Source organism: Schistocerca serialis, chromosome 3 (assembly GCF_023864345.2).
Source record: "Schistocerca serialis cubense isolate TAMUIC-IGC-003099 chromosome 3, iqSchSeri2.2, whole genome shotgun sequence".
NCBI classification, from domain to species: domain Eukaryota; kingdom Metazoa; phylum Arthropoda; class Insecta; order Orthoptera; family Acrididae; genus Schistocerca; species Schistocerca serialis.
The window spans coordinates 895,553,903-895,581,065 of record NC_064640.1 but is presented as its reverse complement, the minus strand read 5'-3'; the positions used below and the strand labels follow the sequence as shown (position 1 = coordinate 895,581,065).

At 46.9% G+C, this 27,163-nt stretch overlaps 1 protein-coding gene, 1 long non-coding RNA gene and 1 other non-coding gene across 4 annotated transcripts in view; 2 read left to right on the top strand and 1 right to left on the bottom strand.

Moving 5' to 3' along the window:
• LOC126471139 (hyaluronidase B-like) overlaps positions 1 to 27,163 on the bottom strand; it is a 213,028-nt gene that overhangs the window by 40,399 nt on the left and 145,466 nt on the right. For both annotated transcript variants that reach the window (XM_050099233.1, XM_050099234.1), the window contains exon 2: positions 17,306 to 17,625. In XM_050099233.1, the coding sequence (XP_049955190.1) occupies positions 17,306 to 17,625 (320 nt within the window). The remainder of the gene's footprint in view (positions 1 to 17,305; positions 17,626 to 27,163) is intronic.
• The window catches only part of LOC126471144 (uncharacterized), a 265,310-nt gene continuing 255,658 nt past the window's right edge, over positions 17,512 to 27,163 (top strand). The window contains exon 1 of the long non-coding RNA XR_007586299.1: positions 17,512 to 17,577. This is a non-coding gene — a long non-coding RNA (uncharacterized LOC126471144). The remainder of the gene's footprint in view (positions 17,578 to 27,163) is intronic.
• On the top strand, positions 19,059 to 19,133 carry Trnat-ugu (transfer RNA threonine (anticodon UGU)). Its single transcript has one exon. It is a non-coding gene; the product is annotated as a tRNA-Thr (tRNA).

Sequence of the window (27,163 nt, the reverse complement as noted above, 5' to 3'; positions counted from 1 at the left end):
ATTGACGGTGACCAACTTGAAACAGAACTTGATTAATTTTCACACACATTTATTAAAATAATAAAAATCATAGACATTACGTAACTTAATTCTGGATGCTGTTTACAATTGACAATCTGAAGTTCCTTTGGTCTTGGTACGTTAAACTTATTCTCACGTATCTCTGATACTTGACAAAGTGTCTATACATTTCTCTTCATGTCTATGTACAGGAATATGATAATCTTATTAGGTGCAGACTGAAACTTGACTATAGACTAATGCAGACTAGTTAATCGGCGGTCTGTACACTCGTTATAATACCTCGAGCGTTCAGGTATCACTGCGCGAGTATGATCCACGAGGAGAAAAGGTTCTACGTTAGCAGCAATCTCATTGGCTGCGTTACATATTAATACGCGGATCGGCGGAAGCAGAATTTGGTCCGTCTTTATGGCAGCGCCATCTCGTAGAGCGGAGACGGACGAGAGCTGGACCTGCGCTGTTGTGCTTAGCGGGGCGCGCTCTAGTGGGAAAGTTGTGTACGCGCTGATTACGCGGAACTTTGTACACAACAGATTGGTAGTCAAGGACTCGTTTTATTAGCCAATCAATAAATTGCAATAATAGTTAGAAGTGTATTTTTGTGCAAACACATACTACTTTTTTAAGTGTAACAATGTCTATCGACATTAACAAACTAAATGGAACGATGCCTATTAACATTAATAAACTAAAAGTAGGGTAAATTAGAATGTCAGTGGTGCTTGTGCAGGATTCTAGTGTACGAGGTATCGTATTTTGTAAAGTTCCCACACCGACACTTGTTTGTGCCCTTCAACCGCCGCAGTTGCTAGGTACGATGTTGTTATTTTTGCATACAACGTGCTTGTGTATTCCTTGAGTGCATTGTGACTTGCCTGTCAAGTAGTGTGTGACACTCGTGAGAGGAAGATGCGATTTAGTAATGTAGAAAAAGCTAAGATGCTCACGGTGTATGTAGAGAGTAGGAAGAATGCAGTTCGTTCTTGTATGGTGCATACAGCAAGATACCCCAATAAACGTCAACCATCTCGGCAAGTATTTATCAACATCTTCATCCAGTTACGTGAAACTGTGTACCAACTAGACAATGTAACAGAAAGAAACAAGTGACAACACAAGAGGGGGAAATTAATGTTCTTGCTGCTGTTGCAGTTGATCCGCACGTTAGTTCATGTGCAATCTCACGAGGAAGTGGAATGAGTCAGGAAAGTGTCCTACGCACTCTCCACTGACATACACTATGTGATCAAAAGTATCCGGACACCCCGAACGATATACGTTTTTCATATTAAGTGCATTGTGCTGCCACGTACTACCAGGTACTCCATATCAGCGACCTCAGTAGCTATTAGACATCGTGAGAGAGAAGAATGGGGTGCTCCGCGGAACTCACGGACTTCGAACGTTGTCAGGTGACTGGGTGTCACTTGTGACATATATCTGTACGCGAGATTTCCACACTCCTAAACATTCCTAGATCCACTGTTTCCGATATGATAGTGAAGTAGAAACGTGAAGGGTCACGTAAAACACAAAAGCGTACAGGCCAACCTCGTCTGTTGACTGACAGAGACCGCCGACAGTTGAAGAGGGTCGCAATGTATAATAGGCAGACATCTATCCAGACCATCACACAAGAATTCCAAACTGCATCAGGATCCACTGCAAGTACTATGACAGATAGGCGGGAGGTGAGAAACTTGGATTTCATGGTCGAGCGGCTGCTCATAAGCCACACATCACGCCGTGAAATGCCATTCGACGACTCGCTTGATGTAAGGAGCGTAAACATTGGACGACTGAACAGTGGAAAAACGTTGTGTGGAGTGAAGAATCACGTTACACAATGCGGCGATCCGATGGCAGGGTGTGGGTATGGCGCATACCTGGTGAACGCCATCTGCTAGCGTGTGTAGTGCCAACAGTGAAATTAGGAGGCGGTTGTGTTATGATGTGGTTGTGTTTTTTATGTAGGGGGCATGCACCCCTTGTTGTTTTGCGTGGCACTATCACAGTACAGGCCTACATTGATGTTTTAAGCACCTTCTTGCTCCCCACTGTTGAAGAGCAGTTCGTGGATGGCGGTTGCATCTTTCAACACGATCGAGCACCCGTTTATAATGCACGGCCTGTGGGGGAGTGGTTACACGACAACAACATTCCTGTAGTGGACTGGCCTGCACAGAGTCTTGACCTGAATCCTATAGAACACCTTTGGGATGTTTTGGAACGCCAACTTCGTGCCAGGCCTCACCGACCGAAATCGATACTTCTCCTCAGGGCAGCACTCCGTGAAGAATGGGCTGCCTTTCCCCAAGAAACCTTCCAGCACCTGACTGAACGTGTACCTGCGATAATGGAAGCTGTCATCAAGACTAAGGGTGGACCAACACCATACTGAATTCCACTACCGATGGAGGGCGCCACTAACTTGAATACTTTTGATCACATAGTGTAGGTTCCATCCCTATCACATCTCTCTCCATCAAGAACTGCATGGAAATGATTATGAGAATCGTGTTAACTTCTGTACATTGGCATTAAGCTAGGTTACTCCAGATATATCATGTATCTTCTTTAGTAGCGAATCAACATTTACCAATGAGGGCCAGGTAAACCGCCGAAACATGCACTACTGGTCTGCTGACAATCCCCTTTGGCTTTGTCAGGTGTAACTTCAGCGTCCATGGAGTGCAAACATGTGGTGTTGGATAGTAAATCATCAGCTCATAGGCCCGTTCTTCATAGACGGAACACTGAACGCACACAAGCATCGCAGCCTCCTAACAGACCATCTTCCACAGATGCTAGAAGACGTTCCTCTGCAGACTGGGTGGAACCTGCAGTACCAACATGATGACTGTCCAGCCCACAGTGCACGAAGTATTGCAGCACGTCTTCACGAATTCTTTCCAACTCGATGGATTGGACCCAGAGGTCCTCTACCTTGGCCAGCCCGTTCCCCGGGTTTGACGCCTATAGACTTTTTTCTGTGGGGATAGCTGAAAAACGCTGTCTTTGAGGAGGTACCAAACACCCGATGATATGCAACGACGTATTACTGCAAGCCTGCTAGGACATCTCCGCTGCAATGCAAGCACGTGTGCAACAGTTGTTCCATACCAGACTGGAAGCGTGTATTGTCGCTGCCGGTGGTTATTCTGAACACAACCTGTGATGGTCAGTTGCCTCGTTACTGATCAGAATCCACATAAGTAGTGTATGCACTTGTGTTGATGAGTACCGCAGGTATTGTACATGTCTCGATGTGGGAACTTCTCAAAATACGATATCTCGTAAACGACTCCCACTAGAATCCAGCAACGAACACCACTCTCATTCTGATTTAATCTACTTTTAGTTTGTTAACGTCAGTAGCATTATTCCATTTAAAAGGGTGTATGTTTGCACAAAAAATCTACTTTCTAAGTATTATTAAAATCTGTTAATTGGCTAACGATACGAGCCCTTGACTACCAACACATTCTCTGGAAGCCGCATATCAGTAGGACTTTCATTTTCCGCAGTATTTGCTGGGCAAGATTTAGTTGTTTCACCCTGTATTCAGAGTGGGTGAAAATTCCCCTTACCCCTTATATGGAGTGCTAAGTCATTTAATTGGAATTAGCACAAGTACTTATTTACGTATTAAGTTCTCTATATTGGTCTCTTCCACATCACACTGTAAAACATTTCCATACGGCTCCACGTTCTTGTTGACAAATTTTTGAACATGTCCGGTGTTATTGTGGGAAATGCGTCCACTACAGTAATGTGCAGTTCTTCGTTTGTAGCATAATGAAGTGAAGATACATAAGCCTTAATGACTCCCCTTAACGTGGTGTGGCTACGACTTCTTAGTGTCCATTTCAAGGGACTGGTGCTTCTAATGAACCACAACCTATCCACTGTCCTGGAAAGTGTTCATTTAGGAACAGGAACTCGCGTAGTGCAAGGGCGTAGTGAGGAGTCGCTCCATTTCGCTGCAGCGAAATGCCGTCTTTGAAGCCCCTTTCCTTAAGCTGAGGTACTAACCATGTTTGTAACATGTGTAAATAATTTGTACCATTCACAGTCCCTTCAAAAAAAGTGCAGTCCAAGCAGGCGTTGTGATGTCATCACTGCCCATGTCATTACGAGAGACGGGTTCGTTTCTAACTCGTTTTTGTAATGAGGATTCCCTTTGGCCCAAACGACAATGTTTATAGCACGTGCGCTGCGATAAATGGCGTATTAGTCTGGAAACATAATCTTGGTACGGTGCATTACATTTTGAAGTTGATTTAACAAAGCACTGCATGCTAAAACGCGCTCATTCCGGCTGTATCCGATAACTCGTTTACGAACTCCGGTTGAAAAGGTCTGATCTTAAGATCTATTCACATGTGCTCTCGCATTTTTGTCCTCGGTATACCGAGTTGCGAAGCAGGTATGCGTGTCAACTTCTTAGGAGATTGTTCAATCGAAGCAAAGACTCTGGCACATTATTTCCTCTAGTGTCTTCTTCTTTCCACCCCGCGGCTTTTCTTTAACACTACCAAAAGTAAATGCACGTCTTTCCCAATCTAGAAGTGTTGCCTTTCGAGGTGGAGGCTTGTTAAATCTTTCGTGGAATGCTGCCATAATCTGTCTCATTGCCTAAGCTGTGTGTTGTTCGTGCACCAACACACTTGCCACTAAGAGCTCCTCAACAGTGTAATTATGACCGTTCACACATGCCATGGCTACAAATTAAAACTCAACTGTGAAAACACATAAATCTCAATTCCAACAGCTGATTACAACGACTGATAAGAAATAACATAGCTACCAGCTTGCATAATAGCATTTGATACAAAACAGGGGTTACAGGGCTAAGGAGACTTATCGCCGAACCTGTAGTGTACCCGGTTGCGAAAAACTTGTTAAAGCTATGTGCAGACGAAGTCCACTTGTTTTAAAGAAGGAAAGGAAATTAGGGTTTAACGCCTCGTTGACAACGCGGTCATTAGCAACTGAGCACCATCTCCGGTTGTTTCAACGGTTGGTAAGGTAATCTGCCTGCCCTTTCAAGGCAACCATCCCGGAATTTGCATGGAGTAATTTACGGATGCGGCTGGTCCCGGCGGCGGTTCGAGTTGTCCCTCGGGCATGGGTGTGTGTGTTTGTCCTTAGGATAATTTAGGTTAAGTAGTGTGTAAGCTTAGGGACTGATGACCTCAGCAGTTAAGTCCCATAAGATGTCACACACATTTGAACATTTTTTGATTTAGGGAAATCGCGAAAAACTTAGATCTCGATGGCCGGACGAGGATTTGAACCGTCGACCTCCCGAATGAGAGTCCAGGTGTTGTTAGAGATCGGACCTGATCAAAAATTGAAGGATGAAGAGTACGGTATGTGACTAAGTTTAAAAACAGGAAGAGTGAACTATTACTCTGATGGAATTAAATTTTTCTGGAGACTTATTCTATCTCATCTTTATCTTCCAGTATCGGAGAACCTCGGCAGTACTGACGATTTGAGAAGGGAAAAACCAAGATTGGCTGAGGCGTTAATTAAAGTTTGTGTTTGGGAAGGCGTTGGACTAGGATAATCCATGGAGGCATGGTAGCCATTATGGCAGGGTAGTGTAGTGGACAGCACATATGTTAGTAACGAGGAAACCCGTGTTCAAGTCCTGGTCTTCACAAGGGTGAAGTTCTACCAATATCTTGTTTTTAGCCAAGTGGTGACTTTCTGCCTGTCAGGTGTTACAAATAGGCACGTAGATCAGTTTTTTTCTCGGATCCTCCTGTTGTTCGAGAACGCTTCAGCCACAAGCGTTTGGATTGCTGTTTCGTTTCCAGTGAATGTATAATTACAGCAAATATTTTCATTGATATCGTTGATCTGTGCGCAATCTCCCAATTAAAAGAAGGAGAAGCCAAATGAAGTTTTCAACTGTAAGGAGTGCTACCACACTAGGTGTTGAGTGATAAGCAGTATAAAAATGTTTTGAATGTGAGTGAATTTCTAAAGGACCAAACTGCTGAAGTCATCGGTCCCTAGACTTACACACTACTTAAAGTAACTTATGATAATGACAACACACACACCCATGCCCGAGGGAGGATTCGAACCTCCGGCGGGAGGGGCCGCGCAATCCGTGTCATGGCGCCTCAAACCACGCGGTCACTCGGCGCGGCAATAAGCAGATTCTTGACGACTGTTTCTCAGGACTGGTCGAGATTAGTCCACTAGTCCTTATACACTGTGGTGAGAAACGTAATAGGATAGCGGTATGCAAGTAAGCATACAGGTGGCGGTAGTATCGCGTACACAAAATATAAAAGGCAGTGCATTAGCGGAGCTGCCATTTGTACTCACGCGAAAAGGTCGCCGAAGTGGTAATGGTCGCATGTTGGGAATTAACAGACATTGAAAGGGAAATGGTAGTTGGATCTAGAAGCATGAGACATTCCATTCCGGAAACCGTTAGGAAATTCAACATACCGAGGTCAACAGTGTCAAGAGTGCGCCGAAAGTAACAAATTTCAGGCATTACCTCTCACTACGGACAATGCTGTGGCCGAAAGTCTTCACTTAACGACCGAGTGCAGTGGTGTATGCGTAGAGTTGTCAGCGCTAAGAGACAAGCAACTCTGCGTGAAATAACTACAGAAATCAACGTGAGACGAATGACGAACGATCTGACAGAACAGTGCTGCGAAATTTGGCGTAAATGGGCTATTGCAACAGACGACCGATGAGAGTCCTTTGCTAACAGCAAGACATCGCCTGCAGCGCCTCTCATGGGTTCGTGACCATATCGGTTGGACCCTAGACGACTGGAAAACCGTGGTCCTGTCAGGTAAGTTCCGACTTCAGCGCTAAGAACAGATGGTAGGGTTTGAATGTGCAGACCCATGGACAGCTGTAGAGGCAGTATGGCTCAATATTTCTGCAGAGGACCTCCAACGACTTGTTGAGTCCATGCCACGTCGGGTTGCTGCACTACGCCGGGCAAAAGCAGGCCCGACACGATATTAGGAGGTACCCCATGACATTTGTCACCTCAATATAGCTTAATGCGAAGCCCAGTAGGTGGCAAAACAGTGAGGAGAATCAGTATGATTCCACACGTACCCGCTGTTTATACACTACTGGCCATTAAAATTGCTACACCAAGAAGAAATGCAGATGATAAACGGGTATTAATTGGACAGATATATTATACTAGAACTGACGTTTGATTACATTTTCACGCAATTTGGCTGCATAGATCCTGAGAAATCAGTACACAGAACAACCACCTCTGGCCGTAATAACGGCCTTGATACGCATGGGCATTGAGTCAAAGAGAGCTTGGATGGCGTGTACAGGTACAGCTGCCCATGCAGCTTCAACACTATACCACAGTTCATCAAGAGTAGTGACTGGCGTATTGTGACGAAGCAGTTGCTCGGCCACAGTTGACCGGACGTTTTCAATTGGTGAGAGATCTGGAGAATGTGCAGGCTAGGGCAGCAGTCGAACATTCTCTGTATCCAGAAAGGCCCGTACAGGACCTGCAACATGCGGTCGTGCATTGTCCTGCTGAAATGTAGGGTTTCGCAGGGATCGAATGAAGGGTAGAGCCACGGGTCGTGACACATCTGAAATGCAACGTCCACTGTTCAAAGTGCCGTCAGTGCGAACAAGAGGTGGCCGAGACGAGTAACCAGTGGTACCCCATACCATCACGCCGGGTGATACGGCAGTATGGCGATCACGAATACACGCTTCCAATATGCGTTCACCGCGATGTCGCCAAACACGGAAGCGACCATCATGATGCTGTAAACAGAGCCTGTATTCATCCGAAAAAATGACGTTTTGCCATTCGTGCACCCAGGTTCGTCGTCGAGTACACCATTGCAGGCGCTCCTGTCTGTGATGCAGCGTCAAGGGTAACCGCAGCCATGGTCTCCGAACTGATAGTCCATACTGATGCAAACGTCGTCGAACTGTTGGTGCAGATGGTTGTTGTCTTGCAAACGTCCCCATCTGTTGACTCAGGGATCGAGACGTGGCTGCACGATCCGCTACAGCCATGCGGATAAGATGCCTGTAATCTCGACTGCTAGTGATACAAGGCCGTTGAGATCCAGCACGGCGTTCCGTATTACCCTCGTGAACCCACCGATTCCATATTCTGCTAACAGTCATTGGATCTCGAACAACGCGAGCAGCAATGTCGCGTTACGATAAACCACAATCGCGATAGGTTACAAACCGATGTTTATCAAAGTCGGAAACGTGATGGTACGCATTTCTCCTCCTTACACGAAGCATCACAACAACGTTTCACCAGGCCACGCCGGTCAACTGCCGCTTGCGTATGAGAAATCGGGTGGAAACTCTCTTCATGTCAGCACGTTGTAGGTGTCGCCACCGGCGGCAACCTTGTGTGAATGCTCTGAAAAGCTAATCATTTGCACATCACAGCATCTTCTTCGTGTCGGTTAAATTTCGCGTCTGTGGCATGTCATCTTCGTGGTGTAGCAGTTTTAATGGCCAGTAGTGTAGAAATACTGGCAGGTACGGTTTTTCGAAAAGATCTGACACATTCCTCGTCCTCTATGCCAGTCATGTCATGCTGAAATATGACTTGTAGAGTTACTTGAATGATGGACGGTATCCTGGCCATTCAAGGTTCACTGATTTAGCGGTAATTATTCAGAATGCAGTGGACAACGGCCTTGCTGCAGTGGTAACACCGGTTCCTGCTAGATGACAAAAATTAAGCACTGTCGAGCTTGGCTACCACTCTGATGGCGTACAGGTGTGCCGAGCGCTGAAGGCCAGCAGGGTGCACGCAGCCCTTGTGGGGCTAATTGAAGAGCTACTTAATCGAGAAGCACACATACCAGTGTATGCAGGGTGGTCCACTGATAGTGACCGGGCCAAATGTCTCACGAAATAAGCATGAAACGAAAAAACTACAAAAAACGAAACTTGTCTAGCTTGAAGGGGGAAACCAGATGGCGCTATGGTTGGCCCGATAAATGGCGCTGCCATAGGTCAACCGGATATCAACTGCGTTTTTTAAAAAAATAGGAACCCCCATATTTTATTACATATTCGTGTAGTATGTAAAGAAATATTAATGTTTTAGTTGGACTACTTTTTTCGCTTTGTGATAGATGGCGCTGTAATAGTCACAAACGTTTAAGTACGTGGTATCACGTAACATTCCGCCAGTGCGGATGGTATTTGCTTCGTGATACATTACCCGTGTTAAAATGGGCCGTTTACCAACTGTCGAAAAGGTCCATATCGTGTTGATGTATGGCTATTGTGATCAAAATGCCCAACGGGCGTGTGCTATGTATGCTGCTCGGTATCCTGGACGACATCATCCAAGTGTCCGGACCGTTCGCCGGATAGTTACGTTATTTAGGGAAACAGGAAGTTTTCAGCCACATGCGAAACGTCAACCACGACCTTCAACAAATGATGATGCCCAAGTGGATGTTTTAGCTGCTGTCGCGGCTAATCCGCTCATCAGTAGCCGACAAATTGCCCGAAAATCGGGAATCTCAAAAACGTCGGTGTTGAGAATGCTACATCAACATCGATTGCACCCGTACCATACTTCTATGCAACAGGAATTGCATGGCGACGACTTTGAACGTCGTGTACAGTTCTGCCAGTGGACACAAGAGAAATTACGGGACGATGACATATTTTTTGCACGCGTTCTATTTGGCGACGAAGCGTCATTCACCAACAGCGGTAACGTAAACCGGCATAATACGCACTATTGGGCAACGGAAAATCCACGATGGCTGCGACAAGTGGAACATCAGCGACCTTGGCGGGTTAATGTATGGTGCGGCATTATGGGAGGAAGGATAATTGGCTCCTATTTTATCGATGGCAATCTAAATGGTGCAATGTATGCTGATTTCCTACGTAATGTTCTACCGATGTTACTACAAGATGTTTCACTGCACGACAGAATGGCGATGTACTTCCAAAATGATGGATGTCCGGCACATAGCTCGAGTGCGGATGAAGCGGTATTGAATAGCGTGTTTCATGTCAGGTGGATTGGTCGTCGAAGCACCATACTATGGCCCACACGATCACCGGATATGACGTCTCCGGATTTCTTTCTGTGGGGAGAGTTGAAGCATATTTGCTATCGTGATCCACCGACAACGCCTGACAACATGCGTCAGCGCATTGTCAATGCATGTGCGAACATTACGGAAGGCGAACTATTCGCTGTTGAGAGGAATGTCGTTACACGTATTGCCAAATGCATTGAGGTTGATGAACAACATTTTGAGCATTTATTGCATTAATGTGGTATTTAGAGGTAATCACGCTGTAACAGCATGCGTTCTCAGAAATGATAAGTTCACAAAGGTACGTGTATCACATTGGAACAACCGAAATAAAATGTTCAAACGTACCTACCTTCTGTATTTTAATTTAGAAAACCTACCTGTTACCAACTGTTCGTCTAAAATTGTGAGCCATATGTTTGTGACTATTACACCGCCATCTATCAAAAAGCGATAAAAGTGGTCCAACTAAAACATTCATATTTGTTTACTTACTACACGAATATGTAATAAAATATGGGGGCTCGTATTTAAAAAAAAAAACGCAGATGATATCCGTTTGACCTATGGCAGCGCCATCTAGTGGGCCAGCCATAGGAAACCATCTGGTTTCCTCCTTCAAGCTAGACAAGTTTCGTTCTCTGTAGTTTTTTCGTTTGACCCTTATTTCGTGAGATATTTGGCCCGGTTACGTTCGATAGACCTCCCTGTATAGTGACGCCTGCCAGCAGAGGACCACATGGCGCTCGGTTTGGTGCTGCCTTCCAAGGCATGTTCGGACTGGGTTTAGTATATTAAGAGTGCAACGACTATGTTGGGGTCGTGATTGCATGCCATATTCAATAGTGGTCCAAACCATCACACTTGACATTCCTTCACTTGGCCACTTAACGACGCAGGCTATCAGACTGCAATAATCGCGGCAGTGTCTAATCTGCACGCTGCTGTGCATATAGAACAGACTTTCTGGCAGATTTAAACTGTGTGCCAGGCCGAGACTGGAACTCAGATCCTTTTCAAAAAAATTGCTCTGAGCACTATGGAACTTAACAACTGAGGTCATCAGTCCCCTAGAACTTAGAACTACTTAAACATAACTAACCTAAGGACATCACACACATCCATGCCCGAGGCAAGATTCGAACCTGTGACCGTAGCGGTCGCGCGGTTCCAGACTGAAGCGCCTAGAACCACTCGGCCACATCGGCCGGCCGGGAACTTTTCCTTTCGCGGGCAAGTGCGCTACCGACTGAGCACGGGTAGTTCAAACATAGAGCACTTGCCTGCGAAAGGCAAAGGACGCCAATTCGAGTCTCAGTCCGGCACACAGTTTTAATCCGCTAGTAAGTTTCATATTAGTTCACACTCCATTGCAGAGTGAAATTTTCATGCTGCGTATAGGTTTGAAATGGTACTTGCAAAATAAAACAAAAACTATATTTTGTCATATAGCCCGCCGGTGACGGCGTTCACGTGACGAATAGAAGTCTGCAACTGTAGTGTTTTCTGGTCAACAATACCATGCATGCCACAAGCCCAACCTGCACCAGTTGGCGTCGAGCAGTGGACGTAGAATGAACCACAGAATGATGTCTGTTACCATGATCCGGCTTCTAGCGAATACCATGAACTTAGAACGATGCAGTCAAGATGGGACACATTCTGCACTGTGTTCACTTTACGTGGCACGCTATTCGCAAGTCTTTGCTTAAAGCTCGTTTTTATCCACTGGTCCTACACAAAAATCACTGTCGTAGCAATATGCTGTGTATAACCTAAGAGATACCACCAACCTTTTCCCCCCTGACCGATCATTCTCTTCCGATCGAACTCACGCACATGCTGACGTTACACCGTTTGGTATCGACGAGGAATATTGCACTCATTTTCGTATTTACACATCATTTGATGGCTCTGGAATGCCTGAACTTGATGTAACTATAACCTTCGTTGTCATACTAGAGAAGATGCCACTGGGATAACTCGTATACCATCTGAAACTTCCTGGCAGATTAAAACTGTGTGCCCGACCGAGACTCGAACTCGGGACCTTTGCCTTTCGCGGGCAAGTGCTCTACCAACTGAGCTACCGAAGCACGACTCACGCCCGGTACTCACAGCTTTACTTCTGCCAGTAAGGTAGGAGACGAGGTACTGGCAGAAGTAAAGCTGTGAGTATCGGGCGTGAGTCGTGCTTCGGTAGCTCAGTTGGTAGAGCACTTGCCCGCGAAAGGCAAAGGTCCCGAGTTCGAGTCTCGGTCGGGCACACAGTTTTAATCTGCCAGGAAGTTTCATATCAGCGCACACTCCGCTGCAGAGTGAAAATCTCATTCCGTATACCATCTCTCTGCAATCTCATTTAATTATTGCAGATAGCAGGCCGTTTTGGCCGAACGGTTCTAGGCGCGTCAGTCTGCAACCGCGCGACCGCTACGGTCGCAGGTTCGAATCCTGCCTCAGGCATGGATGTGTGTGATGTTCTTAGTTTAGTTAGGTTTAAGTAGTTCTAAGTTCAAGGGGACTGATGACCATAGATGTTAAGCCCCATAGTGCTCAGAGCCATTTGAACCTTTTTAGATGGTGTGTACAGGTACAGCTGCCCATGCAGCTTCAACACGATACCACAGTTCATCACGAGTAGTGACTGACGTATTGTGACGAGCCAGTTGCCCGGCCACCATTGACCAGACGTTTTCAATTGGTGAGAGATCTGGAGAATGTGCAGGCCAGGGCAGCAATCGAACATTTTCTGTATCCAGAAAGGCCCGTACAGGACCTGCAACATGCGGTCGTGCATTATCCTGCTGAAATGTAGGGTTTCTCAGGGATCGAATGAAGCGTAGAGCCACGGGCCGTAACACATATGAAATTAACGTCCACTGTTCAAAGTGCCGTCAATGCGAACAAGAGGAGACCGAGACGTGTAACCAATGGCACCCCATACCATCACGCCAAGTGATACGCCAGTATGGTTACGACGAATACACGATTCCAATGTGCGTTCACCGCGATGTCGCCAAACACGGATGCGACCATCATGATGCTGTAAACAGAACCTGGATTCATCCGAAAAAAGGCGTTTTGCCATTCGTGCACCCAGGTTCGTCGTTGAGTACACCATTGCAGGCGCTCATGTCTGTGATGCAGCGTCAAGGGTAACCGCAGCCATGGTCTCCGAGCTGATAGTCCATGCAGTTGCAAACGTCTTCGAACTGTTCGTGCAGATGGTTGTTGTCTTGGAAACATCCCCCATCTGTTGACTCAGGGATCGAGACGTGGTTGCACAATCCGTTACAGCCATGCCGATAAGATGCCTGTCATCTCGACTGCTAGTGTTACGAGGCGGTTGGGATCCAGCACGACGTTCCGTATTACCCTCCTGAACCCACCGATTCCATATTCTGCTAACAGTCACTGGATCTCGACCAACGCGAACAGCAATGTCGCGATACGATAAACCGCAATCGCGATAGGCTAACATCCGACCTTTATCAAAGTCGGAAACGTGATGGTACGCATTTCTCCTCCTTACAGTAGGCATCACAACAACGTTTCACCAGGCAACGACGGTCAACTGCTGTTTGTGTATGAGAAATCGGTCGGAAACTTTCCTAATGTCAGCACGTTGTAGGTGTCGCCACCGGCGCCAACCTTGTGTGAATGCTTGAAAAGCTAATCATTTGTATATCACAGCATCTTCTTCCTGTCGGTGAAATTTCACGTCTGTAGCACGTCATCTTCGTAGTGTAGCAATTTTAATGGCCAGTAGTGTATGTGCCACGTGTTTGGCGATCAATTTAACTCGTTCCTCGTTCGGCTCTCCTCCCCTCATCCAGTGTAATCTGTCTCCCCTGACAAGGTTCTACACGCATTATTTGTTCACAGCGTCCTGGACGAGGGTTCCCTAGTTCCGGAGTGGACAGAAATCGGTCGACTTTGGCAACAATGGCGATCTAACCCTACAGTGCATGTGCGTGTGTGTTACGAAGTGTTTGATGTGCCGTGCAATGTCAAGTTATTAAGCACATCTGTAGTGCCAGCACTGTGTGACGAAAGCCCGGGTTGTTCCCTCACACCGCTTTTCACTCCTTAGCTTCCCGTGTGCTGGGAGTCAGTGCGAGGAGCTTGCTTCCTACGATTCGCCCTCTTCTTCCAACCGACCCCCCCTCCCCCTCCCCCCACCAACCCATTCGGTCAGCACATTGTGAACATAATATATGGTGTATCAAAAAGAATCATTCGATTTATAAAAGTGATCACTATTACGATATTTGCGAATGTGCGTGAACAACTTACTGTCCGAAAGAGCAAACTCTCGAGTTTTACACGGTTCATGCTAGGTAGCAGCTGTGTGATCCCACTTCAGTTCGAGTAAGAATGGTGTCGGGACAGCAAAAGCGTATTGTGTTACACGTTTTGCCAGTGCGGGTCAGCAATAACTGTTCACCGTGACTTTGGTTCAAATGGCTCTGAGCACTATGGGACTCAACTGCTGTGGTCATAAGTCCCCTAGAACTTAGAACTAATTAAACCTAACTAACGTAATGACATCACACACATCCATGCCCGAGGCAGGATTCGAACCTGCGACCGTAGCGGTCGTGCGGTTCCAGACTGTAGCGCCTTTAACCGCTCGGCCACTCCGGCCGGCACCGTGACTTTCGTACTAGGTATGGTGTGCATCCTCCTACAGCACAGAGCACTAGACGATGGCACGAACAATTCCGAGAACCAGATTGTCTGTGTAAAGGCAAATCGCCGGACCGTCCCCGAGTGTCTGACACAGACGTCGAACGCGTCCGCCATAGTTTCACGAGGAGTCTGCAGAAATCGGTTCGCCGAGCAGCTCGACAACTCAACATGCTCCCGATGTCCGTCTGGCGTGTGTTGCCAGGATGGGGCACCACCACACTGGCATCTGGAAGTGCGGGAATTTTTAAATGAAAGGATTACTAAACGATGCATCTGTCGCACTGGACCAAATGATTCAGCCTCACATTACTGGCCTCCAAGGTCACGGGACCTGACTGTATGTGATTATTTCTTGTGCGGGTTTATAGAAAAAATAAAAAAAAATTGTTCAAATGGCTCTGAGCACTATGGGACTTAACATCTCAGGTCATCAGTCCCCTAGAACTTAGAACTACTTAAACCTAACTAACCTAAGGACATCACACACATCCATGCCCGAGGTAGGATTCGAACCTGCGACCGTAGCAACCGCGTTGTTCGGGAGTGAAGCGCCTAAAGCCGCTCGGCCACAGCGGCCGGCTGGGGTTTATAAAAGGCTCTGTTTATGTGCCTCCGTTACCAACAACAATGAATGAACTGACACATCGCAAACAGCAGCTATGGAAGCTGTAACTCAAGACATGCTCGCTGCAGTGTTGGAACAATTTGAATACCACGTTGACATATGCCATGCATCTCATCTATGAAAAGGTATGAAAAGAATCATATTGAGTTGCCCGTTCACCAAAAAACAAAATTTACTGTATACAGAGTGTTACAAAAAGGTACGGCCAAACTTTCAGGAAACATTCCTCACACACAAAGAAAGAAAATATGTTATGTGTACATGTGTCCAGAAACGCTTGCTTTCCATGTTAGAGTTCATTTTATTATTTCTCTTCAAATCACATTAATCATGGAATGGAAACACACAGCAAAGAACGTACCAGCGTGACTTCAAACACTTTGTTACAGGAAATGTTCAAAATGTCCTCTGTTAGCGAGGATACATGCATCCACCCTCCGTCGCATGGAATTCCTGATGCGCTGATGCAGCGCTGGCGAATGGCGTGTTGTATCACAGCCGTCCACAATACGAGCACGAAGAGTCTCTACATTTGGTACCGGGGTTGCGTAGACAAGAGCTTTCAACTGCCCCCATAAATGAAAGTCAAGAGGGTTGAGGTCAGGAGAGCGTGGAGGCCATGGAATTGGTCCGCCTCTACCAATGTACCGGTCACCGAATCTGTTGTTGAGAAGCGTATGAACACTCCGACTGAAATGTGCAGGAGTTCCATCGTGCATGAACCACATGTTGTGTCGTACTTGTAAAGGCACATGTTCTAGCAGCGCAGGTAGAGTATCCCGTATGAAATCATGATAACGTGCTCCATTGAGCGTAGGTGGAAGAACATGGGGCCCCATCAAGACATCACCAACAATGCCTGCCCAAAGGTTCACAGAAAATCTGTGTTGATGACGTGATTGCACAATTGCGTGCGGATTCTCGTCAGCCCACACATATTGATTGTGAAAATTTACAATTTGATCACGTTGGAATGAAGCCTCATCCGTAAAGAGAACATTTGCACTGAAATGAGGATTGACACATTGTTGGATGAACCATTCGCAGAAGTGTACCCGTGAAGGCCAATCAGCTGCTGATAGTGCCTGCACACGCTGTACATGGTACGGAAACAACTGGTTCTCCCGTAGCACTCTCCATACAGTGACGTGGTCAACGGTACCTTGTACAGCAGCAACTTCTCTGACGCTGACATTAGGGTTATCGTCAACTGCACGAAGAATTGCCTCGTCCATTGCAGGTGTCCTCGTCGTTCTAGGTCTTCCCCAGTCGCGAGTCATAGGCTGGAATGTTCCGTGCTCCCTAAGACGCCGATCAATTGCTTCGAACGTCTTCCTGTCGGGACATCTTCGTTCTGGAAATGTCTCGATACAAACGTACCGCGCCACGGCTATTGCCCCGTGCTAATCCATACATCAAATGTGCATCTGCCAACTCCGCATTTGTAAACATTGCACTGACTGCAAAACCACGTTCGTGATGAACACTAACCTGTTGATGTTACGTACTGATGTGCTTGATGCTAGTACTGTAGAGCAATGAGTCGCATGTCAACACAAGCACCGAAGTCAACATTACCTTCCTTCAATTGGGCCAACTGGCGGTGAATCGAGGAAGTACAGTACATACTGACGAAACTAAAATGAGCTCTAACATGGAAATTAGGCGTTTCCGGACACATGTCCACATAACATATTTTCTTTATTTGTGTATGAGGAATGTTTCCTGAAAGTTTGGCCGCACCTTTTTGTAACACCCTGCAAGTGTATTAGTTTCAGAACTATAGACGTGCTAAATCGGATGATTCTTTTTGATACACCCTGTATAAATATTCGGTCTGGGTGTTCCGTTAGGTGAGGAAAGCACACTCGTATTGTGTTGTACTGACCGGCAAACTCTTGATCTGGGACGAGCTGGTCGAGCTCCGCTGAGAAGGCGGCGAGGTGCGCGGAGAGGTTTCCGGCCTGCGGCGCCCCTCCGTTGCGCGGCTGCAGCTGGCCGCTGCTGTCCTTGAGCAGCGCGGGGAACCAGCCCGGGTCGTACAGGATGGTCACCTTGTCCCCGCGGAAGTTGTCGCGCGCGTTCTGCTCGATGCCCCAGTCCGCGGTCAGCGTCGAGAACGGGTTGCTGCCTGCGCTCCAGTACCGCCGGCACATAAAGGTAGGCACGTTCCACACCACTGAGAAGCTGCCGTCCACTGCCGCTGACCTGTCCCAACAGTCACCCGCTGTCACTCTCGAAATAAAACACCAACCAGCCGCAACGTAGTTCAATCTACACACGACTAACCTGCGTTGATGTTAGGGTTAGTGGTCAATGGTGCACAGAAATTACAGTTGGAACAAAAAATTGAAGGTCATGCTTATTTATTAAAACATACAAGGTGTGTGAGAAGAGTGATAAGACAGGCAACACCGTGGGCGATCTGGCAACGCTGTGTTGTTCTACTTGTACAGACTCGTGTATTCATCCCTCCCAGATGCTCAGTCCGAGTTTCAGCTACGTATAGTTATCATATGATTTTTGAGAGCGCCATCAGTGAAGTTTTGTTTTTGTCGTGTGTTACGAAAATGGAACGAGGGAATTTAGAGCAACGTTATGCCATCAAGCTTTGTGTTAAACCTGGGGATTCCGCGAGTGTGGCCTTCGAAATGTTGAAACAGGCCTATGGGGAACATTTCTTATAAAGAGCACAAGTTTTTCTGGCACAAATCATTTTTTAAAGGCCCAAAACTTGTTAAAGATGAGCCTCGCTCAGGGAGACGTTTAACTTCAAAAACCGACGAAAACGTCGAAAGTGGGGTACGGGCTCTTGTGAGATCAGACTGATGATGGATAGCCAGTTAAACTTAAAACTTTCATCGTACGTCAAATTTCGACAGAAGTTTTCCACATGCGAAAAAAATTGTTCAAATGCCTCTAAGCAGTATGGGACTTAACAACTGAGGTCATCACTCCGCTGGACTTAGAACTACTTACACCCTAACTAACCTAAGGACATCACACACATCCATGCCCGAGGCAGGATTCGAGCCTGCGATCGTAGCAGCAGCGCGGATCCGAACTGAAGTGCCTAGAACCCTAGAACCTCTTGGCCACAGCTGCCGGCGCTAGTTTTTTTTTTTTTTTTTTTAAATCTTACGGGACTTAACTGCTAAGGTCATCAGTCTCTAAGCTTACACATTACTTCACCTAAATTATCCTAAGGACAAACACACACACCCATGCCCCAGGGAGGACTCGAACCTCCGCCGGGACCAGCCGCACAGCGCCTAAGACCGCTCGGCTAATCCCGCGCGGCTACATTTGTTACCGGTGGGTTCAAACAACACGCAAGTATTACAGAGATGCTTCGGGAACTGAAATGGAAATCCCTGGAGGAAAGGCGACGTTCTTTTCGAGGTGCACTATTGTGAAAATTTAGAAAACTGGAATTTGAGGCTGACTGCAGAACGATTCTACCGCCGCTATGTACATTGGGTATGAGGACCGGAAGATTAGGGCTCCTACGGAGGCATATAGACAATGAATGCGCAAATATCTATTAGGAACACTACGAATGTACGTTGTGGACAGTGAGAAATGTGGGTCTCACGGGAAGCGTGCAAGGGATAAGTCCCTGCAGTCGCATTATCCTCTGTGCCCTCGGTGGCTCAGATGGACAGAGCGTCTGCCATGTAAGCAGGAGATCCCGGGTCCGAGTCCCGGTCGGGGCACACATTTTCAGCTGTCCCCATTGACGGATATCAACACCTGTCGACAGCTAAGGGTTTCGGTTTAGTTATCATTTCATTCCAGAGACGCTGCACGGTCATCAGTGGTATCTGTTCTTTCGGGAAGAGATACCATCTTCATATAGACAGTCGTTCTTCACTCGCTCTATTTGCGAGTGCAGCAGGAAAGGAAATGACGAGTGGTGGTAGAGTGTACCCTCCACCACGCACCATACGGTGGCATGCGGAGATGTAGGTGTAAACGGAATTCAAGGCTGGTTGGCACATAGCTACGTCAATGGCCAAGAAAAGCGTTTCCACACATTGACATAACGTGTGGTACGTGCTGCCAGTTGGGTATGTAATCAGCTGTGTGCATTCAGGACAGTAACTGGAAAACTGTGTCCCGGATTTATTTGGCATAGCAGCTGTGCCGCAGTAAGTGGATCATTCACAGGTTAGAAAGACTGCTGGAAGATACGTGCTACAGGCTGTTATTGACAGTCAACTTGTGATATTCCTCTTAATCTGAGCTTTTATTTACTACTACACTCCTGGAAATTGAAATAAGAACACCGTGAATTCATTGTCCCAGGAAGGGGAAACTTTATTGACACATTCCTGGGGTCAGATACATCACATGATCACACTGACAGAACCACAGGCACATAGACACAGGCAACAGAGCATGCACAATGTCGGCACTAGTACAGTGTATATCCACCTTTCGCAGCAATGCAGGCTGCTATTCTCCCATGGAGACGATCGTAGAGATGCTGGATGTAGTCCTGTGGAACCGCTTGCCATGCCATTTCCACCTGGCGCCTCAGTTGGACCAGCGTTCGTGCTGGACGTGCAGACCGCGTGAGACGACGCTTCATCCAGTCCCAAACATGCTCAATGGGGGACAGATCCGGAGATCTTGCTGGCCAGGGTAGTTGACTTACACCTTCTAGAGCACGTTGGGTGGCACGGGATACATGCGGACGTGCATTGTCCTGTTGGAACAGCAAGTTCCCATGCCGGTCTAGGAATGGTAGAACGATGGGTTCGATGACGGTTTGGATGTACCGTGCACTATACAGTGTCCCCTCGACGATCACCAGTGGTGTACGGCCAGTGTAGGAGATCGCTCCCCACACGATGATGCCGGGTGTTGGCCCTGTGTGCCTCGGTCGTATGCAGTCCTGATTGTGGCGCTCACCTGCACGGCGCCAAACACGCATACGACCATCATTGGCACCAAGGCAGAAGCGACTCTCATCGCTGAAGACGACACGTCTCCATTCGTCCCTCCATTCACGCCTGTCGCGACACCACTGGAGGCGGGCTGCACGATGTTGGGGCGTGAGCGGAAGACGGCCTAACGGTGTGCGGGACCGTAGCCCAGCTTCATGGAGACGGTTGCGAATGGTCCCCGCCGATACCCCAGGAGCAACAGTGTCCCTAATTTGCTGGGAAGTGGCGGTGCGGTCCCCTACGGCACTGCGTAGGATCCTACGGTCTTGGCGTGCATCCGTGCGTCGCTGCGGTCCGGTCCCAGGTCGACGGGCACGTGCACCTTCCGCCGACCACTGGCGACAACATCGATGTACTGTGGAGACCTCACGCCCCACGTGTTGAGCAATTCGGCGGTACGTCCACCCGGCCTCCCGCATGCCCACTATACGCCCTCGCTCAAAGTCCGTCAACTGCACATACGGTTCACGTCCACGCTGTCGCGGCATGCTACCAGTGTTAAAGACTGCGATGGAGCTCCGTATGCCACGGCAAACTGGCTGAAGGCTGACACTGACGGCGGCGGTGCACAAATGCTGCGCAGCTAGCGCCATTCGACGGCCAACACCGCGGTTCCAGGTGTGTCCGCTGTGCCGTGCGTGTGATCATTGCTTGTACAGCCCTCTCGCAGTGTCCGGAGCAAGTATGGTGGGTCTGACACACCGGTATCAATGTGTTCTTTTTTCCATTTCCAGGAGTGTATTTCAACACAATAACGGGATGCTGCCGTTAATACGAATAACTAGATTTCATAAGTAGCAATATAGATCGTTACTGCAGGAAGTATGAAAGATGTGCCCACAATTGGGACTCAGCCAGAGAGACTGGCAACGGGATATGGCGCTGAACCTATGCCAGTTGGGTGAGGAACTACGAGTAAACCATGAGAGTGGATCCAGTTCAGAGATGTTAAAGGGGACCCACCAACACTTAGGTGTGAAACAAAGAAATTTTCAATATCAAATATTAATTATTAAAAGCCTCTTTTGGCATTTTAAATTCTAGGGGGGTCTTGAGTGTCATCTAAGTTTTCTTTACCATATCCGCTATGCAGTAAACTATTTATATGAAGAAACAAATGACAGTTAATGTTGTACCGACAATGCACGAATCGTTAAGAAGTTATATGAAGTGTATAAAGATTTCTTTTACGCACGAAGCACTTCAGCCGGCGTTAGGATGCAATCCGAAACTGATCACTATGCAGACCATGATCTCAGAGAAACCATGCTCTTGAGATTAACCATGTCAAAGGGTTTAATTGTAAACTATTTTCGGTATTTTTTAATAAATGCGTTGTAATGGTATCCCATAATTATTCAAAATACACGGATGAAAAAAATCGCAACACCAAAAAATAGTTAATGTAGACTAATGAAATTTCGGGAATATATTTTTCTAGGTAATATAGTTAAATGATTAACGTTACAAGATCACAGGTCAATGTAAGCGCGAGATAAGTCATTGCAAATGTGAAATGCTGGTACATTAATAACTTGTGTAACCGCCAGAATGTTGAATGCAAGCATGCAAACGTACATGCGTTGTGTCGTACTGGAGACGTGCCAGTTAGTGGGATGGAGTTCAATGACTGTTCTTTATATTATTTAAAAAAAGCATTAGCAACTGTACACCAGTAAGACTGTAACAATGAGAAGTCTTTGCTATTACACTACTGGCCATTAAAATTGCTACACCAAGAAGAAAGGCAGATGATAAACGGGCATTCATTGGACATATATACTATACTAGAACTGACATGTGATTACATTTTCACGCAATTTGGCTGCATAGATCCTGAGAAATCAGTACCCAGAACAACCATCTCTGGCCGTAATTACGGCCTTGATACGCCTGGGCATTGAGTCAAACAGAGCTTGGATGGCGTGTACAGGTACAGCTGCCCATGCAGCTTCAACACGATACCACAGTACATCAAGAGTAGTGACTGGCGTATTGTGACGAGCCAGTTGCTCGGCCACAGTTGACCAGACGTTTTCGGTTGGTGAGAGATCTAGAGAATGTGCAGGCCACGGCAGCAGTCGAACATTTTCTGTATCCAGAAAGGCCCGCACAGGACCTGCAACATGCGGTCGTGCATTATCCTGCTGAAATGTAGGGTTTCGCAGGGATCGATTGAAGGGTAGAGCCACGGGTCGTAACACATCTGAAATGGAACGTACACTGTTCAAAGTGCCGTCAATTTGAACAAGAGGTGACCGACACGTGTAACCAATGGCACCCCATACCATCACGCCGGGTGATACGCCAGTATGGCGATGACGAATACACGCTTCCAATGTGCGTTCACCGCGATGTCGTCAAACACGGATACGACCATCATGATGCTGTAAACAGAACCTGGATTCATCCGAATAAATGACGTTTTGCCATTCGTGCACCCAGGTTCATCGTTGAGTACACCATCGCAGGCTCTCCTGTCTGTGGTGCAGCGTCAGGAGTAATCGCAGCCATGGTCTCCGAGCTGATAGTCCATGCTGCTGCAAACGTCGTCGAACTGTTCGTGCAATGGTTGTTGTCTTCCAAACGTCCCCATCAGCTGACTCAGGGATAGAGCCGTGGCTGCACGATCCGTTACAGCCATGCGGATAAGATGCCTGTCATCTCGACTGCTATTGATTCGAGACCGTTGGTATCCAGCACGGCGTTCCGTATTACCCTCTTGAACCCACTGATTCCATATTCTGCTAACAGTCATTGGATCTCGAACAACGCGAGCAGCAATGTCGCGATACGATAAACCGCAATCGCGATAGGCTACAATCCGACCTTTATCGAAGTCGGAATCGTGGTGGTGCGCATTTCTCCTCCTTACAGTAGGCATCACAGCAACGTTTCACCAGGCAACGCCGGTCAACTGCTGTTTGTGTATGAGAAATAGGTTGGAAACTTTCCTTATATGAGCACGTTGTAGGTGTCGCCACTGGCGCCAACCTTGTGTGAATGCTCTGAAAAGCAAATCATTTGCATATCACAGCATCTTCTTCCTGTCGGTTAAATTTCGCGTCTGTAGCACGTCATCTTCGTGGTGTAGCAATTTTAATGGCCAGTAGTGTAGATTTAGAAGCATCCGACCCACCTTACATTTCAAGGCGGTGGGCTGCTCTGTACTGTTAATGAAATAAATAAATCAAATAAATAAGTTGCGCTTGGTCGGTCAGTACAGGGACGGTTAATGCTCGTCATGAATGATGCTGGAGTTGTAGTTCGGTGATTTCCATATGCAGTCGATTGGAGACTGGATGATCGGCATGGGCAAGGTAACATGTCGACACTATGTAGTGCATGTTGGGTGGTGCGCATTTCTCCTCTGCCATGTAAGTAGGAGATCCCGTGTCCGAGTCCCGGTCGGGGCACACATTTTCAGCTGTCCCCATTAACGGATATCAACACCTGTCGGCAGCTAAGGGTTTCGGTTTAGTTATCATATCATTCCAGAGACGCTGCACGGTCTTGTGAGCGAGCGTTATCCTTTTGGGAAATATCCCATGGAATGCTCTTCATGAATAGCACCACAACACGTAGTATCACCAGACTGACGTACAAATTTTCAGCAAGGCTGCGTGGGATGACCACGAGAGTCCTACTGCTTTCGTACGAAGTAGCACCCCAGAGCATAATTCCAGAAGTATGTCCAGTGTGTCCAGCACGCAGACAGGTTGGTTGCAGGCCCTCAACTGGCCTCTTTTAACCAACACACGGCCGTCACTGGCACCGAGGCAGAACCATCTTTCATCAGAAAACACAGCAGATCTCCACCCTGCCCGACACCACTGAAGCCGCAAATGGAGGTGGTTGGGGGTCAGTGGAATGCACGCTACAGAACGTCTGGCTCTGAGCTGTCCTTGAAGTAACCGATTGGTAACAGTTCTTTGGCCGCGGTGGTCTCGCGGTTCTAGGCGCTTAGTCCGGAACCGCGCGACTGCTACGGTCGCAGGTTCGAATCCTGCCTCGGGCATGGATGTGTGTGATGTCCTTAGGTTAGTTAGGTTTAAGTAGTTCTAAGTTCTAGGGGACTGATGACTGCAGCTGTTAAGTCCCATAGTGCTCAGAGCCATTTTTAACAGTTCTTTGTGTCACAGTGGTGCGAACTGCTGCTCAAATCGCTGCTGCAAATGCAGTACGGTGTGCCTAAGCCATACGCCGAACACGTTTGTCTTCCCTCTCGGTAGTGCTGCGTGGCTGTCAGGAGCCCGGTCTTCTTGCGACCGTACATTCCCGTGACCACCGCCGAAAGCAGTCATGTACTGTGGCTACATTCCCGCCAAGTCTGTCTTCAGTATCGCGGAAGGAGCATCGAGCTTCTCGTAGCCCTATTACACGACCTCGAACTCCGTGAGGTGTTGAGAATGGCGTCTTTGTCGCCTGAAAAGCATTCTTAACTAACATCAACTCAGCACGTCCAGTCTCAAAGGTAACCAACGCTCACGATCGTTACAGCGTATACTTAAAACAAACCAGTTTTGCATCCTCGTAGTGGCACTTCTAGCGCTATTCTTATGCGACTGGCGCGGAAGTTGAATAGGAATCATCTTTCAAATGTAGAAACACGCCTACAAATTATCGTTGAAGTTGCACAACTCCTTGCTGTTGCGATTTCTTTTCATCAGTATAGATTAGCTAACCCCACTTCAATTTATAGCCACGTGGGTAGGCTATTTGCATCTCTGAACGAATCCAGTAAGCTACGAGAACTGCTTCAAGGGACTAGATCAACGAGAAAACTGCACAGATCAAGTAGGAGGAGGTCCTACATGCTGATTCCTTGAGATGATCCAACAAAGGGTTAACTTAACTTTTGCAGTCTCGAGTGGGAAAGAACAATCAGTTGTACTATACGATATTGCAGTACTTGTGTTATTCCGAATTACGATGCAGTTTTCCTTTGGACCAATGGTGAGGCATGCATTCATGTCCAAAGGAACATTGCATCTTAATTTGGAATAACACAGGCACTGTAATATTAAATGTATCCGCAGACACCAGGAAAGCGACTTTCAAACAAAATGTCTTCCATGCATGGGGAATATACGTAATGAATGTACGAGTCAGCGGTTTCTGTGGACTCGTGGCTAGACATAGAAACATTTATGCAGATTTAATACCACAGGGATATCTTGCAGTATGGCATCTGGTGTGGGGAAACTTTTTTAAACAACCGCATTGAGGATAGGCGATGCCATTTTGGGATAACTGTGCTGAATATGAAGAATATGATCAATGTCGCAAGTTATTAGACAATTTTTAATTGTGGCGGGTAGCAACGTGAAGTTATAGTTTTGCGGATTGCGGAGTGTTGAAAATTGAATGTCGCAGAAAGTACCGGGTGAATCAAAAAGTCAGTATAAATTTGAAAACTGAATAAATCACGGAATAATGTAGATAGAGAGGTACAAATTAACACGCATGCTTGGAATGACATGGGGTTTTATTAGAACAAAAAAATTACAAAAGTTCAAAAAATGTCAGACAGATGGCGCTTCATCTGATCAGAATAGTAATAATTAGCATAACAAATTAAGACAAAGCAAAGATGATGTTCTTTACAGGAAATGCTCAATATGTCCACCATCATTCCTCAACAATAGCTGTAGTCGAGGAATAATGCTGTGAACAGCACTGTTCCAGCAGGTGTTAATCAGCCAGGCTGGAGATGATGCGATTCTGTAACATATCGGCGTACCTCTCACCCGTGACGGTAGCAGTTACAAAACCAGAATCATGCATTTCCTCTAAGAAAAAAGATCCGATAACGGTAGATGTGGTAAATCCAACCCATACCGTGACTTTCTCGTCGTGCAATGGAGTTTCCACGACAGTTCTAGGATTTTCAGTAGCCCAAATTCTGCAGCTGTGGGCACTGACAGACCCTCGGAGCGTGAAATGAGGTTCGTCGGTCCACAACACATTACTCAACCAATCGTCATCTTCCGCCATCTTTTGAAACGCCCACACCTTAAATGCCCTCCGCTTCACTAAATCGGCAGGTAACGGTTCATGATGCCGATGGATTTTGTACGGATAGCATCCGAGGGTGCGCCTAAGTGCCAACCAAACAGTAGTGTATGGAATGCCGGTGCGACGTGCGACTGCACGAGCGCTGATTTTCCCGTCCATAGACGAACCCGCTACAGTTTCCATTTCTTCCTGAACTGCCTCAGCAGCATTACGCCTTGTGCTCGGTCAGCCACTACGGGGTCTATCGTCTAAAACAACCCGTGGCTTCTAACTTCGAAATCATTCTCGCCACAGCTGCATTTGTCAACGGACCTTTACCCGTTCGAATCCCCTTCCTATGGCGATAGGATCGTAACGCTGAACTAGCACATTCCCCATTATGATAATACAGCTTCACTAAAATTACCTTTTCGGGTAACGTCAACATGCTGCGACTGCTGGCGCATCTCCAGAAGTATATTGATGATCCCTTGATATTTCAGAATGTGTCCTATCAACCAACCCCTTCTTTTAGTCAAGCTTAGCCACCAATTTCTTTTCTCCCGAGTTCTGTCCAGTACTCCCTCATTAGTTACGCAATCGACCAGTCTAACCGTCAGCATTCTTCTATAGCACCCCAGTCCAAGAACTGCTATTCTGTTTTTTTCTTTTTATTTTTTCCTTAACTGTTTTGTCGTCTACGTTTCAGTTCCGTACAAGTATACAGTCTACGTTACTATCTTTAGAAGAGACTTCCTAATACCTAACTCTATATTCGATGTTAACAAATTTCTCTT